This window comes from Perca flavescens, chromosome 1 (genome assembly GCF_004354835.1).
Source record: "Perca flavescens isolate YP-PL-M2 chromosome 1, PFLA_1.0, whole genome shotgun sequence".
Lineage (NCBI taxonomy): Eukaryota > Metazoa > Chordata > Actinopteri > Perciformes > Percidae > Perca > Perca flavescens.
Window position 1 is genome coordinate 38943346 of NC_041331.1, and position 19836 is coordinate 38963181.

General features: G+C 40.7%; 1 protein-coding gene across 3 annotated transcripts; it reads right to left on the bottom strand.

Moving 5' to 3' along the window:
• Positions 1 to 1820: 1820 nt before the first annotated feature.
• On the bottom strand, positions 1821 to 17519 carry prc1b (protein regulator of cytokinesis 1b). 3 transcript variants are annotated; one of them, XM_028578792.1, is made up of 15 exons: positions 17412 to 17519; positions 17029 to 17161; positions 16127 to 16249; positions 14394 to 14627; positions 13536 to 13706; positions 12705 to 12854; positions 12440 to 12587; positions 11006 to 11142; positions 9881 to 9976; positions 9087 to 9233; positions 7786 to 7896; positions 7557 to 7670; positions 6042 to 6224; positions 5693 to 5727; positions 1821 to 2244 (listed from the first exon to the last, which is right to left on the bottom strand). In XM_028578792.1, the coding sequence occupies exons 1-15, from the start codon at positions 17420 to 17422 to the stop codon at positions 2196 to 2198; spliced, it is 1842 nt and encodes a 613-aa protein (XP_028434593.1). In that variant the 5' UTR covers positions 17423 to 17519; the 3' UTR covers positions 1821 to 2195. The 3 variants fall into 3 exon arrangements, with proteins under 3 accessions (XP_028434593.1, XP_028434611.1, XP_028434603.1); XM_028578810.1 differs by lacking the exon at positions 5693 to 5727 and having other exon boundaries at positions 6119 to 6224; XM_028578802.1 differs by lacking the exon at positions 5693 to 5727.
• Positions 17520 to 19836: the final 2317 nt, after the last annotated feature.

The window sequence follows — 19836 nt, forward strand, 5'->3', positions numbered from 1 at the left end:
TAGCGTGTGCAATTATTTACACTCCACTGACTGCATTTGCTAATACTTTGTGATAAGTTTAACTAGGGCTGCACGGTATTAACTAAAATCAAAAATCACCATTCATTGCACATTTTACCTCAATAACGATAAATGAACCGTTTTTTTTTTTGTCCCAATAGCTCATTGGCGAGGTTTGTACTGTGAATAGGCTCAAATGTTGAAGGGGAGATATTTTTTCTAATTCAATTCATTTTGTGATTTTAAAATAATTGAAGGAAACACAAAAAGCGAGAACTACTATGGCTTTTTATTGAAGCACACATTGCTTGAAATAAAAATGTCTTGTGAAAAAAAGTCACGTTTTAGTTTTATAAAAATGATCGTCATGGGAAAAATACGTCGATAACAGCGTCAGAATTTCATCCCTAAGTTTAACTTATGTGAGAATATTTGAATTTGGAGGTTTTGTTGAACACAAGCTTCAGACTAAAATGTATATTTATATATTTAAAAAAAAAAAAAAAAAAAAAGGAAAATTGTTATCTTAAAGAAATATCATCAGCCGGCGCTTTCCAAGTGAAAATGAATTTATTACATTTTGACGAGCTTTTCCAAATCAGCCATGATAGTGTATTGAATTATGATTCAACTATATTTAAACCTTTGTGCAGCATCAATATATGGCGTACTTTAATTAACAGTCTTAATCTTAACGGCCTGTTTAAACATCATATTTGTCAAACAGGAATTTCTACAAAGAGAACAGTGGATACAGAAATATATACACAAATACATACATGGGTAAAAACTGATTTGTATGGAACAGCGTGTGTGGTGCATGTGTGTAAAGTTACACAATGCACTGAGATACATTTTCTTAAAAAAAAGTGCAAAGTATTCATAATACAATTGGCCTGTAACTCCAGAATGCATAACATCAGAAAGCTAAAAATTTCTTTTAAAAAAGAATGTGCGGTACAAGATGCAGACATGTGCTGAAGGGCAACTACTGTTTTTTTTTCCTTTTTCTTTTCAACCTGGACACTATTTTCCTATGTTTTTGTGTCTAAGTGACTGATGGGAACAACAATCTTTGACATTAGTGCAGTATTAAGCGAGATCGCTGCAGTTGGCAGCGGCAAAACAAGCTACAATATAAGTTAATAGGACAATCGTCCAGCTTGTATTTACCTTCACAAAAGTGCTCGTTTTGCCACTGACAGACTCACATTAATATTCTAAATAGGAGTGACAACATTATGGAAAGGATTTCTAAGTAGATTGATCTTTCTGTTAAAGGAGTACTTTTTTTTTAAAAACATAAAATCATCCACGAAATTGTGTTCGCTAAACCCACCAGACTCCATGTAAATAAACAGGAATTTTAGCTTCGTAAAATTCACTTCGATCAAACTGACATAAAACTATGAAAGGCAGTTTTGGGTCGTCTTTCCACTTCTCCAACCATCACAACTCTATTTCTGGTTGAAATAAACACAGTTTACAGATTTACATGTGAACATAGGTTGGCTCTATACATGCTAAAAGTATTGCTTTTTTAAATGGAGTCTGGTGGGTTTAGCGCTAGCGACTTCAGAGCTGTTCCTGGTTAAACAGAAAGGCCTCAGAGGTTTTAAAGGTCTATCTCTGAAGGGATCATTTCCATAATGTTGTCAGACACTTAGAATATTAATCTGAGTCTGTCAGTGGCAGAACGAGCACTTTCGTGAAGGTAAATACAAGCTGGACAAGTGTCCTATTAACTTACATTGTAGCTTGTTTCCGACTGCAGCGATCTCGCTTAATACTGGACCAATGTCAAAGATTGTTGTTCCCATCAGTCACTTAGACACAAAATCAGAGGAAAAATAGGGTTGAAAAAAGAAACAGTAGTTACCCTTTAACATATCAATAAAATGAGTAAAATTTAGAGAGCCAAAGTAGTGTTAGTTTAACTTATACAAACATTTATTTCCTCCGCAGACAGTGACAGACCGCTGACGTCAACACACTCCGCAACGGACAACACAGTCCTTGTTTGTCACCGACTTAACACTTAATATATATTATTACATTCATTTACATATAAAAGCTGATAGTAGTGAAAGGCAGTGAGCCTTTTTTTCCGGAGGGAAATCAGAACTTCATTGAAAGACTACGCTAGCTGACGCAGTCAGAGTGGAGAGGTCAAAGGTTGGTGCTGGTGGTGGAGTTCAGGATGTTGTGCTGGATCTTGGCGTCAGAGGCCTTGGACAGGTCTCGCTGTGGAGACAGAAAAGCAGCCGATAAGGCGGAATCCTTGTATGCGTAATCAATTTATCAAATCTTATTTTAAAGCTATAGTGCGTAGTTTCTGTCTTCCCCGTCAGGAATTCTAATTAATGACAAACGAACTGTTGGCGTGTCCACATGATACAAGCCTTCAGGGATCGCGCACCCCTACCCCCCCCATAACCCTCCTCCACGCAGTTGCTAGTAACCAAGGAGGACAATGAGGATTTAAAAAACAAAAAAAACAAAAACATGGACGGTTCAAAAGAGGTAATTATCTTCATTCAAGCTTCTGAGTGCGAAAGTCACGACATCATTTTCTAAAAAAAGCCATACTGAGAAATCCAGAGAGAGTTGTGCGGAGCGGATAGTCTTAATTAGCTTTGTAGCAACTCATTTGGCAACGGCTTGAATGTAACGGACGTTCATGAATATAAAAAAAGTTACGCACTAAAGCTTTTAAGTGTAAAATCAACATTAAACATGTTCTCAGTGCACTTTACAATTAAAAGGAACACAGAAATAACAGACGGCAACAAAACAATTGAACAGCATTAAAGCAGTAATAATAAACTATACAAAAACCAGCAACATAAGACAATCAGTGAAAAGGGTTTTGTTTGTGAAGGACGCAGAAGGGATGTTGTGTTATGGTTGGCTGTAGTGTAAATGAGTAGAGGTGAGTTTTTGATCTAGATTTAAAAAAAAAAATCTCAACTGACTTTAACATAGTAGTGGGTGGCCAGTCCACAGATGAGGGGCCCGGTAGGAGAATGCTCAATAACCAACTGACTTTATTTTGCTAGGGGAAGGACCAGGAGACCAGCATCAAGGGAGCGGAGAGAGAGAGAGTGTGTGTGTGTATATGGGGTAATAAGCTCAGATAAATAAGGTGGTGCGAGTCCATGCAGTAATAGGACGATAACGGGGGAAGGGACGACACTTAGAAGCACAATTGCAATCAACAATAAGGCCGCGTAACATTTTCTAATCATTTTGAAATGACACACTGTGAAGGCTGTTAGTGTGAAATATAGAGAAGACCCAGACGGACTGATACGGTTTTAAACTCTGACCCATGACGAGCTCTTCACTGCAGAAACGCTATAAAGTATCAAGTTATCGAGTTATTCCATCAAGTACTGTGTTGTTACTCAATTTTCGTGTAGCCATTTAATACATATACAGCGTCAGTGTCCAACATAACCTCATAACCTTTCCAGGCAGACGAGTTCTGAGACGGGAGGAGTTAACCGAGCTGAGATATTTGATGTGCCCACAATATCTTTACATTGAAGGTTCAGGTAAACTTAAAGCCTCCAGCAGGAGTTCAAATACACCGACAGGTGCTCTATCTTGCAACCAGTGCAGCGCAAAGTTCGGCGCAAGTGTCTTTGCTAGTTTAAGACCGACGCAGTTGTCAATTTCCCGTCCAGCGCCCACGTCGTTTAAATAGCAAATGCACCTGCGCCCATCTGTGCACCCATGGGCGTGCTGGTCTTACAGGGAGGTGTGTTCAGGTGCATTCTTGGCATATTGCTACTGTATCTCAGTTTCTTCTCCTGAAAATCTCTCCTTCCTGCTTAGCAAATCCGACATCATAATAGCGACACGCCAAGGTCCAAACGCGCCTGGCTTTTAAAGGGAATGGGAGATGACACTGATTGGTTTATTGCATGTTACGCCCAAAACACACCTCTGAATTACAGCAACACTATGTAACTTTTAGCCCTTTTAGGTTGTTTCAGTGGAACTACAACTTGTGCTACCCGGCGGGAATTGTAGTTCACAGTGTTGTTTTAATTAAGACACTAAATACAACCCTTTTGAACCATGCGCCCGGCGCACAGACCCTCCCCCCGAAATTAAACTAGCAAAAGTGGATTCCTACACGTCCTAAACGCACCTGCGCCAGGCGCTTCTCGCTGCGCGACTAGATCATTAAAATATGGCCAAGGGACTTCAGAGAGTTGGGACGGCACAACACCACTGTGGTTAAACTTTTCCTTACAGCCTAAATTCTTTCCTCAATTGAGCGCTCATTAAATGTCTTCTGTGAAATTCATCAAGGTCTCCCGGCTCTTCTTCGCGTATGTGAAACGAGTTCACCTGCTCCGGAGTTTTTTCTTAACACAGGTCACAGTAGCTGGTGAGTGCAGCTCTGATTAAAAATAAAACGTTTTTATTCCAACAAACGGACATGAGAAAGAGGACTGAAAAACAGGTGTGCAGGAAAAGGGGGTCTAGACAGACTGAGATGTACAGTAGGAGCAACGATGTGTCAGAGCTGTGAAGGGTGTGGGAGTGTCAGCGGTTGTGGGGTAAGACTGCGTTCAGACCGACTAAAGCCCTGTGTATAAAAAATGCCCTCTAAATCATTTGACTGAGACCCGTCTGTGCAGCAGAGAGCAGGAAAAGGCAGTGATCTCTTTGCGTGCCAACGCTTCGGCAAAAAAGAACCTGGCTCAACTTTTGCCACGACACAGCACATCATCATCCGCCAAGGTAGCTTGCGGTCCAATCAAACAGACAAAACAGTGTGGTTCCGGAAGTGAAAGTTTGCAATTATGAGCTATAATGTCTAAACCATCCAAGGTAGAGTTACCACAAGCTACGAGATTGTGAAACGACGGTTGATGCCCCTATAGATGCCACAAGTTCGGAAGAAATCAACAGTTAAAAAAAAAACATGTTTTATTTGCGAAGTAAAAGAGATGCACTACACTTCCCAAAATCCTAAGCGGAACAGTGGCTTCTCTGACTGGTGGAGTTTGCTGTTACCACGGCTAGTAAGCTTCTACCATTGAAGTCTAAGATGATTTATGTACACTTATGTACCAGTGTTTTATAAAATATTCTTTTGTGCGGAATCAAAATGTTTTATGGTCACGAATCCTCTTGTAGCTGGTCGGCTTGGTTCCAGGCTTAAAACTAGTCATGATGTGGCCGGTTAGCTCAGTTGGTAGAGGCGGAACACATATTTAGGAGGTTTATTCCTTGACGCAGAAGGTCCAGGGTTCGAGTCCGACCTGTGACAGTGTCCTGCATGTCTTCCCCCTCTCTCTACCCTTTCATGTCTGAGCTGTCCTATCATTAAAAAGGTGGAAAAGCCAATAAAAATAATCTTATAAAAAAACTTGTCATAAGCATTTTCACGCAAAATCGTGGTTTGGGATCTGAGAAGCCCTTAACGTCATGTTTCCGTTACTCAACCCGGACTTCCACGGTACCTGAAGAGAACACAGCCCCCTGTGTGTTTTTTAACGCAGGGCTGATGTCAGTCTGAATGCTAAGTGTGCATATTAAAGCTAAAAGCTTAAGCTAAAGAAGCATGTTATGTTGCTCGCAAAGGGTTTCCCTTTGACTAGAGACATGCGATTACTGCATAAAAGAGGGATTAGTCAGAATTACAGCAGGTTTTAGGATTCCAAAAACACACCTTGATTGAACCGATTCAGTGTTGACCAAGTCCCTCTAAAATATAAATTTACATCATTAGCATTTGTCCATCCTCTACAAAACTCTTAAAGCAACACTAGAGAACTTCTCCCGCCTAGGTCCCCCTACAGGTTGGAAGTGGAATGGTCCATTACATTAAATTATGCAAGTTTGCCAGATCGGTTAGTGGTTCTGTAGTTTGAATCAACTGGACAATGTAATGTAATGGACAATTCTGCTTCCAACCTGTAAATCTGTAATCTCTAGTGTTGCTTTAAATGTGTTAATATTGCACAGAAATGAGGAAGAAGAAGCAGAAAAAATAGATTAGAGACAAAAGTGTCAATTACCACAAACTCTGAATATGTGCTGGCAACAGAGGCTATGCTGAAGTTACGCTGTGGACTAGCGGGGGTCAGCAACGCACCACTCAGAGGGCTCCCCTTCAGCTGGGCCTCGTTCTCCTTGTTGCAGCCTTGCAGGCGTGGGTTGGGGGGTTTCCCGCCACAAGCTGGCATCCGTGCAGCTGGACCCTGGGGGGGGGCGACACACGGCAGGAGAGAATCCCATCAGACATGTGGCGCCAACTACCCTCTTGTACAACACAGAGATCAGAGTTAAATGGGAAAAAGGTTGGATGGAGGAAGGAAGGAGGGAACAATCCCAATCCAGGTTTCAAATGGTCAGAATGAACGGAGGATTTAGAGTAAGTTCAGCATAGTCACGGAATCACATTCCGCAGACATTTCAGGAAAACTTTTTGGACAAATGAGAAGTAAAAACACTTTGACTGAAGTAATGAATACTCCAAGGTATTTTTATTTGTAGAAATCTGTGCAAATAGGTTATATTTAACTACAGAGCAGAAAAACTGAATATTATAATAAGTTAGTTTATCATTCTGACTGCAGGGACTGCAGGGCACCGAGTGGTTTTGGGCAGCACCTGACCCCAATGAATGTAACTAAAAAGACTTTTCTCAGATCTAATGATTGTAGTCAGACTTCTTTAGCAAGTTTTGAGTGTTATTCATTTATTATCTGCTCTAGCTTTTCCAACGTTTCAGACAAAGATATGGTGATAATAACATAGGGACACAAAAAGACTACAAAAAGACACCAAATGACCAGAGAGACCCAAAACAACCTCAAAGAAAACATAAATGACCAAAAAGAGACAACATGACTACAAAGAAATGCAAAAGCCCACAACACCCCCCCCCAATAAAATGTATGAGGAAATTGCTTATTTTTTTTAATTGAAAAACATAACATTTTCTTGAGGATGGACGCCTAAACGCCAAATACGTGCAACTTAGTGTTCTTTTGACCCTGTGTGTTGAGCTCTGCATTTTAGTTACAGAGTGAGGCATCTCTCTTCTGTTCCATCTTTGTTGGAGTCGCACATGCTCAGTAGCTAGGTAAGGACTACTAGCCAGTCAGAAGCAGAGTATGAGGGCGTGCCCTGACAGTACCTAGGTAAGGACTACTAGCCAGTCAGAGCAGAGTATGAGGGCGTGCCCTGACAGTACCTAGGTAAGGACTACTAGCCAGTCAGAGCAGAGTATGAGGGCGTGCCATACTAGCAGCTAGGCAAGCATTATAACGTGTGTTACAAAGTGACCACGTTTGTCTCAGTGTTTTCTGTTGGAGATGGTAAGGCCCTTGGGGGGAGAGACTTTGGGCTTTTTCACTTTGTAAACCTATAACGTGCACAAAAAAGATATATTACACAATAAAGGAAAGGGAAAAAGCCAAAAAGCCAAATATGAAAACTTTAAGTCCCAGAGGGTTTTTCTTCCGTTTCCCGTTAATTTTTCCGGTTTGACGTCACGTGTGCTCTTCAGTCTTGAAAATGAAACCAACCTTGTTTGCTGAGAGAGGTGGGCGGGGCACAGGGGAGCGACAGACGGTTCCACCAAAGACCGAGCGACTGGTGCTGTTGGGCGTGGCGCTGGAAATGCTGGACGTGGCGTTAAACTGATGGAAGGGGCAGAGGGAGCGGGTTAGTGGCGACACAAAGCAAGACGACTACTGAACGTGCAGCACAGCAAGAGGTGACAGCGTAGCCATGAACATGAAGCGGGATTACCACCTTCCGTGATTTATTGGGGGTAGTAGCGGTGACGAGTCTGCGTTTGGTGGGGGTCCGTACTGCGGTTCCGTACAGCATGTCCTCCTCCGTCTGTTTGCTCTTCTTCAGATGCTGTTAAGAGTTTGAAAGAGAAGTGTAAATAGGCCTGTAATTATTACATGATAGTCTAATTGCAATTTCTCTTTTTTTATTATCATTACATAATCGCCATTTCTCTGTGTAATTAGCTAAGGTCCTAAGGGGTATGGCTGTTGATGGTAATTGCATGTTAATTTAAGAAATGAATTCAATGTTTTATGTTACAGGGTTCCTGCAGGTTTCACCAAGTCACAAAGTTTAAAACATTTTAAGACCTTTATGTAGCCTAGAAATCTAGACGCACCCTAGCGGCAGCAAATGTAATTTGCAGCCAGGGTTGGTCTAGCAACTCTTGTGAGCTGGAAAAACCAAACTCTAGTCAGGCCAATCACATCGTGTATAGAGTCGGTGGGTGGGGCTTAACATAATGACAGCAAAGTTGCGACGGCTCCGCTTGAATTCCCTGCAACTTGAAAACAAAGAAGATGGCTGCTGATGCTGGCGAACAGCGGTCTTTGGAATCGAGTTTGGAAGACTTGGAGTTAAAACCCCCCAAAAAACGTTGATGTCAGAGTCCGGATACATCTCTAAGCTTCCCCATAGCTGGAGGATCAAATCTGTTCCGAAAGAGACTTGCGCAGCGTTGCACTCGGCAGCAATGTAAGTCTCATTTGTAGCCATAATACAGCAAACTATATTTGGAGTAGAGAAGAAAGAACTACAAGACCACAGAATACAAAATAAAATAAATAATAATAAACATTGTAAAGTGCTGCAGGAGCATTTCAATGAGAAAATTAAGACCCCGTTTGAAAATTATTTTAGACCTAGAACACAATTCTTCAGCAAATTTAAGACTTTTTAAGGCCTAAAATTTAGATTTTGAAATTTTAGAATTTTTAAGACCCCGCGGAAACCCTGATGATAATAAAGAGGCGCAGTTTACTTCATAGGCTGTACCTGTGTTCCTTGTTACATTATCTGGGTCACATGCCAGTGATACATAACAAAAGATGTATCCTGGGATTTGTTCAAAACTCCCTACAAAACTTTGGTTGAAAAAGCGATACATAAATAAATCATTTTAAAATTTGACTGAAAGAAACCATTATGTTCCGAGACAATTAATTGTATAGCAAAAATTGGGAATGGTTACGTCTCTAAGTGTCAACACGTTTCCCAGCAGACATAGAGCCTAGAATACAACCCGGCAGCTTGGTTACCCTCTCTTGTTTCTCCTTCTCTTTCTCTATCCGGTGCAGCTCCCACTGTTCCTCCACGTACTGCAGAAACTTCTGGCCGTTGACGAAAAACTCTCGATCCTGTTCACTCTCCCACGCGTCAATCTGGGCTTTTAATTTCTTTTCCAGCTTAAAGAAAACACATACACATGACGTTAAGTTACTGTCAAATGCTTAAGTTACAAAATATGTTCAGTTTAGAACAGGGGTGTCAAACTCAACTTCACTAAAGGGCCACACTGGAAAAGGGCCAGACATGTCAAGTTTATTGACATGTTTTTGATTCACTGTAAAGGCCGATATCTTTGGCTTTGTTACTGCATGTCGCTTTTTTTCTACATTTTTTTTCGTCATTTTTGTTTTTAATAATTTGTCTCTTTTTCAGACATTTTTGGCGCTTCTTGTCGACATAAAGCCCTCCAAAAGTCAAAAAAAAAAAAGTTCCTTAGCCATCATAGAATTTAGCAAGTCAAACAAAAACAATGATAACATTTTTTTTTTTACAACAGTCTCTACTCACAGCCTAAATACGAAGACTCTTTGCTTCTGTGGGAATTTCGGAGTCTCAAAGTCGGCAAAGTCTGCCAAATTCTGTCGCGTTATTGCAGTCTGAAAAACACTTCCCCGTGTTTTTGGTTTGGCGGGCCAGAATCTATTGTGAACCTAAATTGACATATAGAGGCCGGATCGAAATCTGCAAGGGGCCGGATTTGGCCCGTGGGTCTCGAGTTTGACACACGTGGTTTAGAAAAGGATACGTGGCCTTAATGTCTTACCTTAGGCAGGCTTTTATGCAGCTCAGACCTCTGTTTCTCCTCTTTCAGAAGATTCCCTCCTCTGTTGGTGAATCGTGTCGGATCTGTGGCTTTTTTCTTGGGAGTGACAAAGATGAGATAGACAGATTATGACTTTAATAAAACCATTATTTAACATGCAGCAGCGTTACCAGATGAATCAAATACATTCAGGGGTGTAATGATGTGGTTGGTTTTTTTTTTTTTTTTTTTTTTTTTTAAAGGTGTGCACATCTGAATAACAAAGACCGAAATGTACACCAGTGTTTCTGGAATAAATTCATCTACACGGACTGAAATTATACAAAAAAATGTCATCCTGTAATAAAGTGAAAAGCGGAACATTAATCAACTTAATTAATCACAGGCTGCTTGTAGAATTTATTTACAGCCGCACAGTGACTAAATACTGCACATTACTTTTTTTTTGTTCATATGTAGAGCTGGGCAATATATCTATATCGTGATATGGGACTAGAGATTATCTTAGATTTTGGATATCGTAATGTGGCGTAAGTGTTGTCTTTTCTTGGCTTTAAAGGCTGCGTTACAGTAAAGTGATTTATTTTCTGAACTTACCAGACTGTTGTAACTGTTCTGTTATTTGCCTTTACGCACTTAGTCATTATATCCACATTACTGATGATTATTTATCAAAAATCTCATTGTGTAAATATTTTGTGAAAGCACCAATTATAGTCAACACTACGATATCGTTGCGGTATCAATATCGAGGTATTTGGGCAAAAATATTGTGACATTTGATTTTCTCCATATCGCCCAGCCTTATTCATATGTTTATTGTACATCGCCTTAAAAAACAAACAAAAAAAATCTCTCTTAACGCTAAATCTGATAATTGACCAATTAAATGCAACATGGAGTTTCAAAAGAATTAAGATTACAGCTGCATGTCATCATCTTACTCTTATCTTATATTTGTGTACATATTTCCTATGTCTATTTACTGTGTATTTGCCTTATTCTGATGTGCGTTTGAATTTTTCTTTTGAGCTGCTGTAACAAGGGAATTTCCCCAGTGTGGGATTAATAAAGTCTATCTCATCTTATCTTCACTTGATCTTGTAATTTATCCAATTTGCACACCTCTAGCTCGAGGAAGAGTCTCCAGCTGTCCTCCCACTGCTGAACGCCTTCAAAAAGCGCTTTGTGATGCTCGTAATGCTGCTTCAAGCGCTGGATCTCCGCATCATGCAGACTCAACAGCTCTTCGGTAAAATCCTCTAAAAACAAACAAACAGTTAATTAAAGTTTTAGCACTATTTTTTTTGTATCGAAACTCCTGTATCATTCGATTTAAGACATCTAAGGCCATGATCATACTTGCCGTCTTTTACAAGAAAAAGTTGACTGGGGCGCTTCTGTAGCTTAAAAAAGAAAAAGAAAAAGAAGACGCTGGCAGCATTTAGGTTCCAAAAAGCAGCCGTGAATGTCTTTTGTTGCTATAAAGCCGCCTACACACTACAGCTGTAATTGGGCCTTAAAGCGCCCATATTATGCTTATTTTCAGGTTCATAACTGTATTTTAAGGTTGTACCAGAATAGGTTTACATGGTTTAATTTTCAAAAAACACCATATTTTTGTTGTACTGCACAGCTCTCTCTCACTGCTGCAGATCCTCTTTTCACCTGGTTTCTGTTTTAGCTACAGAGTGAGACCTCTTTTCATCTTCTTCTTCTGTACTACTATCTTTGATTGCACTCGCACATGCTCAGTAGCTCAGATGTAGAGCATGTCAGCTAGCTAACTCTAGAGACAGTAAAAGAAAGGCTGTTTCTCCAACTTTGGTCAGTTACAAGGCAGGATTAGCTGGGAGACTTCTTCTAAATGAAGGCGCACATGTAAGTAGTTCTTGTGTAGATTATGGTGAACTTGTGTGTGTTGTAGCAGCGCTTTGCTATCGAGAACGACGTAGCATGCTAACGCTAACGCTACGAGCTAACGGTTGTGGTTAGCCAGCTCATTTCGGACTGTGACGTCACAGTCCGAAATGCACTGAGAAGCACCAGAGACACAAAAGAACACCCCAAATCCCAGAAAAATGTGATTTTTTCATAATATGGGCACTTTAAACATTACACCCGGCAAGGCCCGAGCCCGACAAGTACATTTTGATTGGCAGCTTTTTAAAAGCCCGAAACCGTTTACAGCCCGACATTATTCAAATGTGCGCACGCACACAGGTCTTTTCCCTTTTGTCAAGAATGAGTCATTTATACATTTTTTAACATAATTTATTCATGACTAACGTAGGCTATAGGCCACTTGGAAGTTGGAACAAAGAAATAAAATAAGTCCTCCAGAGGCCAGCCTCCGTTTCACCTCCTCAGCATCCATTTACGCGCTAATCGAAATGCATCACCTGACCGTTTAAGCCGGAGCGCAAGCCCGAGCCCGAGTCAAATTATAGAAATTAGCGTTCGGGCAAAGATTTTCAGCTCTATTATAATGTAAAACAGATGCCGGGCGCGTCAAGAAAAGTGTGAAGATTGCCTAAGATGTCAAAGCAGAGAACCCACCGCTAAAATATGGAGCGAAGGCCTGCCGCAGGTCACCGCTGAAGAAGCATTTCTCCCAAAACACGGCGATCTCGGAGCGGATGGCGTCGGTGACGTGGCGGATGTTCAGCAGTTTGAGCTCCTCTAGACGCTGAACTTCTGCTTGTAACTGAGGAAGAAAAATAAAAGTGTAAACTGAAAATAGCAGCCACAGCACGGACACCAACAGAGAAAAAAAATAAATAAAAAATGGATGAACTAGGAAGTGCCGGTCGAATCTTCTCACCGCTTGCAGGTTGCTCTTCCTGGATGAGACCATGTGGTCGTTGAAGGCCTCCCTCTCTTCCTGGGGAACCTGCAGTCTGTCCCACAACCGCTGGATCTTCTCTCGGTGAGCCTCACACACCGCCTCGTTCTCCGCCTTGCGTTCCTCCAGCTGCAGGATCAACACGGAGGCCAATTTATGCTTCTGCGTTAAAATCGACGTTGTTACGTACGTGGAGGTTAGGGGTGACAGTTCAATATGATTACGTTTATCCTGTCAGCGATTCAAATCTATTCGACATCACGATGCGTCTTCTCAAAATTGTTATATATTGCTGCTACACATGGTTTTCATCAACACGTTCAAGCAGAGACAGACAGACCGATACCGGTATACTCCCTTTTTTATTGTATCTGCTCTTAAAATAAAAAAAAATAATACACATCCTGTGTGTCTCTTGTCTGAACACGGCAGACAAAAGGCAAAACCCAAAAAAAGCAGCAACAAATCAACAAGTAACATCAGTAGACAATAATCGATTATGGTCTGTCGCTGCATCGACGCAGAATCCTCCCGGTCCGTATCGCAATGCATTGATGTAATGATTCATTTCAACTATTTAGTGGAGATACCGACCCCACGCCGTAGCCTGACGTGCACCTTTCAAAACACATACTTGCAAACTCAGAAGGGCTGAAAAAGGTGATCCCCCCCCCCCCCGGAGAAGAAAATAAAAAGGGAAAACACAAATTTTCCTGGTGCTAATACGATACTTGTATTGGTCTGTTATCAAACAATAAAAAGTTGATCTAAAAAAATAATAATAATTAAAATAAATTAGATAGATCTTACCTGACAAACAAGCAGTTTGAGTGACGTGATATTGTCTCTTGAAAGGCAGAAATGGTCCTCGTCCTCACAGACGACGTCCTTCTCGAAGCTGGTCTCGGGGATGTGCTCCAGCTCCGCCATGTACACGGTGATCTGCTTTTTGAGGTCCATGAACTCAGCATGTCGCCGGGCCTGAAACCACGAGAGCGGATTAGATTCTGTTGTTATGACAAAGATTTCTGTGTTGTTGATCCTTTGTAGTGGCCTGCTATTTGTTGATATATATGACCGAGGTTATGTTAAGGCCAAAAAAAAAAATTCAATATCGAAATCAGTTATTACACAGTTACGGTTACATAATTTTCTCATTGACTTTTGGAAAGATGTTGCATTTACTGAACTTAAAATAGTGAAACCGTTAAACCAACAGGGAAAACCCCTTGAACTGTGTAATTTCCCTTAATACTTTTCCTGTTGAACTTGTAATAATAAAAAATATATATATTTTCAAATGTTTAAATAGTATTAGATAATACACACAAAATAAGATCAAGCGTTATAGTGCACTTTCAGTGTTTGAAAAAAAGTAATAAATCAAATACAAATAAAAAACAAAAATAAACATTGTTTTTGTGATCGTTAGGAGCCAAAATCAAGACTAATATAATCAAATTTTTGTTTCGATTTTGGCTCCCAAACGACTTGAAAAATTTGCAAAAAACCCCCGATGTGATTACAGTCCAAGTGGCTGAAGTTGGATCATTTTTATGAGGAAGGTAGACGGGACAGCTCCCGAGAGGGTGACAAACACTTCTTCTTTGACATGTGGAGACAAGAATAACCGAACAGAACGCAGATGTTAACAAAGCGCGCTCCCACCTTCTCTGCGTTCTGGTTGGCGATGTGCTGGCTGAGGCTCTCCAGCTGCTCCGGTGTGGGAACAGAGTCTGGAGCGATGCCGTACGGCATGGAGCACAGGATGTCACACAGGTCCTGGTCCTGCTCCAGCAGGGACTTCAGCTGCTGCATCCGCCGAGTCTTCTCCTTCATCAGAGCCTCCACCTGTGTGCGGATGTTCTTCTCCTGCTGGAGCATGGTGATGCCAGTCTCCTCCTGAACACGCAGAGAAGATAACAAGTTCACGATAAGATCGTCTGTATCAGTGCTTCCCAAACATTTTTACATCAAGGATCCCTAAACTGACACTAATTAGACCACGTACCCCCTCCCCTTGGATAAGATTTTCGATTTTTAAATGTTTTATTACATAAAGTGTAAAAAAAAAAAAAAAAGAAAAAACACAACCAAAGTAGTCATACATTATGTCAATGTGTTACTTAAGCATGGAATTATAGTTAAAATAAATGATTCCCCCTTTTGATCGGGACCCCCTGCAACCCCTCAAGTACCCCTTGAGGTCTGCGGACCTTTTTTGGGCGATTCATTGAGGGCATGGCTCGGGTGCCGCCGGAAGATCTGCCGGATGTCCCACTTTTTAGGGCAGATGTCCGTTACCTTCCTCTTTCTTTGTGTTGGCGTTCTAAACTCCGGTGGATTTGTGAGGACTATGGTTAACTGCTCCTCAGATCTCTGCAGGGTAAATAAATCCAGACAGCTAGCTAGACTGTCTGCCCAATATTTTGAACGTACACATGTTCCACCAAAACAAGTTCCTTCCCGAGGCTATTTTGCAGAGGCACCGTCATTGTGTCTGTCCCCAAGACGATGGTGATTGGTTGAAAGAAATGCCAATAAACCAGAGCACGTTTTTCTCCCATCCCGGAATGCTAGGACTAGGTAGACCCTCCTCCGCAGTGCTGTGGAGGAGGGTCTGCCTTACACCTCGATTACGATTGCCCTGTCAACGATTTAAAATCACGATGCACCACAACGTGTGTCACCTCCTCCTCCTCCACCTCTTCCTCATTGTTATTATTATTATTATTATTTACTACACGTTTATCTTCAACAAATTAAAGTAGTCATGATATATATTTCATTGTATCTGCTCTTAACATTCCCTGAATGTAGCAGAGTTTGAACTCAGCAGACAATTTTCTTTTCTTTTTTTTTTTTAAAAAGCAGTGACCGGAAAATCAACATGCAACATTAGTAGGGAATAACCGATTATTAGGGTTGGGTATCGTTTGGATTTTTACGATTCCGATGACAAACTGGTACTTTTAAAACTATTCCGATTCCTAAACAGATTCTTGAAAAACTGAAAAATTACATGTAGATGTAATACGTTTACTAGCGATCACGTGCAGTGAATGGTTAATATGCTTTTACGTCCGTTTTGGTGAGCCCAGAGGGAAAATATGGTATTTTAAAAGTAGCCTACATTTACGGTAGCTAGCTAACGGTAGACTACAGAGAGTGTGATATGTTTACGTCCGTTTCGGAGCGACAGAGGGGAAAATATTTCAGTGGAGACATTAAGAGGAACCGAAATGAGGAACCGAAATTTGCGTTCTAATCCGGTCTGATTCCTAGCCGTTGCGTAGGTATTATTAGCCCAATAATAGAAACATTTGCATGGATCACAGTGTTAGCAGCTAGCTGTAAAAACAAAAAGGTGATGTGTTTTTTAACACTGGAGATGTTGTTACCTCAAACACGTTCAGCTGAAGTTCCAGGTAGAGGGTATCCATTTCTGCCTTGCATTTTTGAATGCTGGTTATGAGCCTCTTTTTCAGTGATTCCTCTTCATTGATCATCATATCTAGTAAGCTCTGGCAGACAAAGACAATAAAATCAATCAGCATTATGCAGAAAGATGTGTGTGTAGATATTGAAATGGTTATCAGAATCTCAGTCAATCTTTAGTACATCATGGATACTCTGGTATCAATGTATGGGACAGCTGATAAGCTAGAAGAAACGGCAGTACAGAAGTGACAAATTATGTGTTTGAGGTTATCTGAAAACGTACCTTTATAAGTAAATGTCCCAATCAGTACATGTCTTGATCCCACTTTTTCATTATCAGAATATGAATATCAGCCTAAATAAATCCAGTATCAAGTATCGGTCAGGATCTAAACATATAAATAGTTCTGTGCATTCCAGAGTCAATATTTGTGAACATCACTGCACAACTCTGTCCAGCTCTTCCATCTGAAAACAGATATATTGTGCATATTTGTATAGTAATTCTAGATTTGTTTCTTGACTTCGCAGTGATTTTATTTTCTCTCACCAAAACAGTAAGGCAAAGTCATTGCAACCCAAAATTAAAAGCTCTGCTTTGTTGACTAATAACCTGATGTCTCGATAGCGTAGTTTCACGAGTTTCACTCATGATAGTTCAAGTAAAAGTCCCCCCCTCCATCCTCCTCTGTCGAAACCGGTTAATAATCTCACAGATCGCGATGCATTTTCCTTGTAAATAAGTTACTTACTTGGCAATAACCCTGATTCTGATTTTAAAGCATCACATGTACCATTGACGATATCTTAACAACTTTACAGACGTGCTGCTGTGTGTCCCATGTGGAACTCGACGTCTCACCTTAATGTGGTTCTTGACAACATTAGTTCTCTGCAGTCTCTGGTCCTCGGGGATACCGATTTCCTCCCAGATGTCCTTCAGGTGGCACAGCGCCTTATTCAGGCAGGACACAGCCTCTGCTGCGAGCACCTCGCTACAGGGACAGGGGAGACAGACAGGGACAGGGACAGAGACAGGGAAGCATGCTCAACTCGGTTATCAATACAACGTTTCAGTGACACCAACGGTGACATTTAAACCCCCACACAGAATTCAACTATCCGATCGAGCTAACCGACGTTGATCATCAGTTAATGTCACCTGCTAGCTATCTCATTTAGCTAATATCTATTATTTTACGTTAAACAAACTGACTCCGTTGCGGGGGAAAAAAATGTACGTACCTCCTTCTCATTGTTAAATTCCAATATCTTGTGTTTATCGGTGAACAGTTTAAAATAACCAACACTCGTCAAACTAGACTAGCGAAGCGTCGCCCCTCCTGTCTGATGTCAGTCTGGTCCGTTTGTACACAGTTTAAAATATGCGTTCAGTGGCGTTCTGCTCTCTGATTGGCTCGTTCTGCGGGAGCGCTTGCTGTGTCAAACCAATGCCCACTGCCGGGAGGTTCAGTAGTTTGTAATAAGAGTTAACCGCCCATCGCCGGACAACTCATGAAAAAAAAAAAAAACACACTAGTGCCATAGAGGGTGTGGTGATGTTCAGCAGCAGTTTGACACTTCATGTAATGTAACAACGGTGCTGTTGTTGATAATTTTAGACTGAAGAATTTACAGCAGACCAGTTATAGAAGAAGTATTCAGATACTTTACTTAAGTAAAAATACCACTACCAAAAAGTGAAAAAAACTCCACTACAAGTAAAACTCTTAAAACCTTACTAAAGTAAAAATATTACCAGCAAAATGTACTTAAAAGTACGAAAAGCAAAAGTACTCACATGTTCAGTAAAATGTCCCCTGTCAGTGTTTTCCTATTATATATCTGATGTTTCTGGATTAATATTCCTGCTGCATTAATATTCATGTTGCATTTTACTGCTGTAGATGTTTAAGGTTGTGCTCATTTGAACTCCTTTATATACTGTTAGTTTAATCTACGGCAATGCATCATATTCTATAATATCATTATATGTTTGTGGCATCAGTGTCCTGTGAGAACCACGTATCTCTAAAAAGTTTAAAAACTTTTTTAATGGTGTCAGAAACACAGTCCTGTTTTCAGCTCTGTGGCGATGCATTTTCCATCTGATTCAAGAGGCTTTTAAAATAATTAAGAAGTAGGAGAATATTCTCAACACATAAAAGGAACACTTCGTCCTTCAGTTTATTACAAACATAAAGGTCCCATGACATGGTGCTCTTTGGATGCTTTTATATAGACCTTAGTGGTCCCCTAATACTGTGTCTGAAGTCTCTTTTATATAGACCTTAGTGGTCCCCTAATACTGTATCTGAAGTCTCTTTTATATAGACCTTAGTGGTCCCCTAATACTGTATCTGAAGTCTCTTTTATATAGACCTTAGTGGTCCCCTAATACTGTATCTGAAGTCTCTTTTATATAGACCTTAGTGGTCCCCTAATACTGTATCTGAAGTCTCTTTTATATAGACCTTAGTGGTCTCCTAATTGTGTATCTGAAGTCTGGAAGTTGCAAAAAGAACGCCACCGAGGTCGTATATATACGACTGATTCGTCTGAACTCAGAGGACTCCGAGTTCACTTTCAAAGATGGCTACGTCGTGCATCACACGTAGTAAACATTGTGGTTTTCTACAATTTTAAGCACTTTTGTCTTTGTTGTAACCAAATGAAGAAGTTGTACACATAGTGCTGTATACTGCTACCTATAGGCATGTCTCTACAGTCTTATTAGGAGTTAAACATAGTGCTGTATACTGCTACCTATAGGCATGTCTCTACAGTCTTATTAGGAGTTAAACATAGTGCTGTATACTGCTACCTATAGGCATGTCTCTACAGTCTTATTAGGAGTTAAACATAGTGCTGTATACTACTACCTATAGACATGTCTCTACAGTCTTATTAGGAGTTAAACATAGTGCTGTATACTACTACCTATAGACATGTCTCTACAGTCTTATTAGGAGTTAAACATAGTGCTGTATACTACTACCTATAGACATGTCTCTACAGTCTTATTAGAAGTTAAATACCGCAATTAGTTATTTTGTAGCTTGTGCAGCTGAGACGCTCGGTTGCTATATGACAACAAATTTTACAAAAATCCATCTTTTCTCCGACTCGTAGTATTGTGTGACAAAAAGAACGCAACAACCCGCGGTGTACTCGTTTTCCGACATGGATGTGACGTCACACTCGAGCTACTAGTCGCGATTACAAGACAAAAAGAACGCACCATAAGATGGAGGGTGGGGGTGTGGCCTTGACCAGCCACTTTGCTTTTTTGCAAGCCATGATGTCTCTCTCTTTCTCATGTGTGGGCCAAATTCTCTGGGCGGGCAAAGCAGAGAAAGGGGAGGTAACCTTGCTCCTTATGGCCTCATAAGGAGAAGATTCCAGATCGGCCCATCTGAGCTTTCATTTTCTCAAAGGCAGAGCAGGATACCCAGGGCTCGGTTTACACCTATCACCATTTCTAGCCACTGGGGGACCATAGGCAGGCTGGGGGAACTCATATTAATGTTAAAAAACCTCATAAAAGTGAAATTTTCATGCCGTGGGACCTTTAACATCAACACATCTGAAAAGGGGATAAAAAAACTGTCACCTGAAAAGCTATCAGAGTAATTTAAGTGTAGTGGAGTAAAAAGTATTTGCCTCTGAC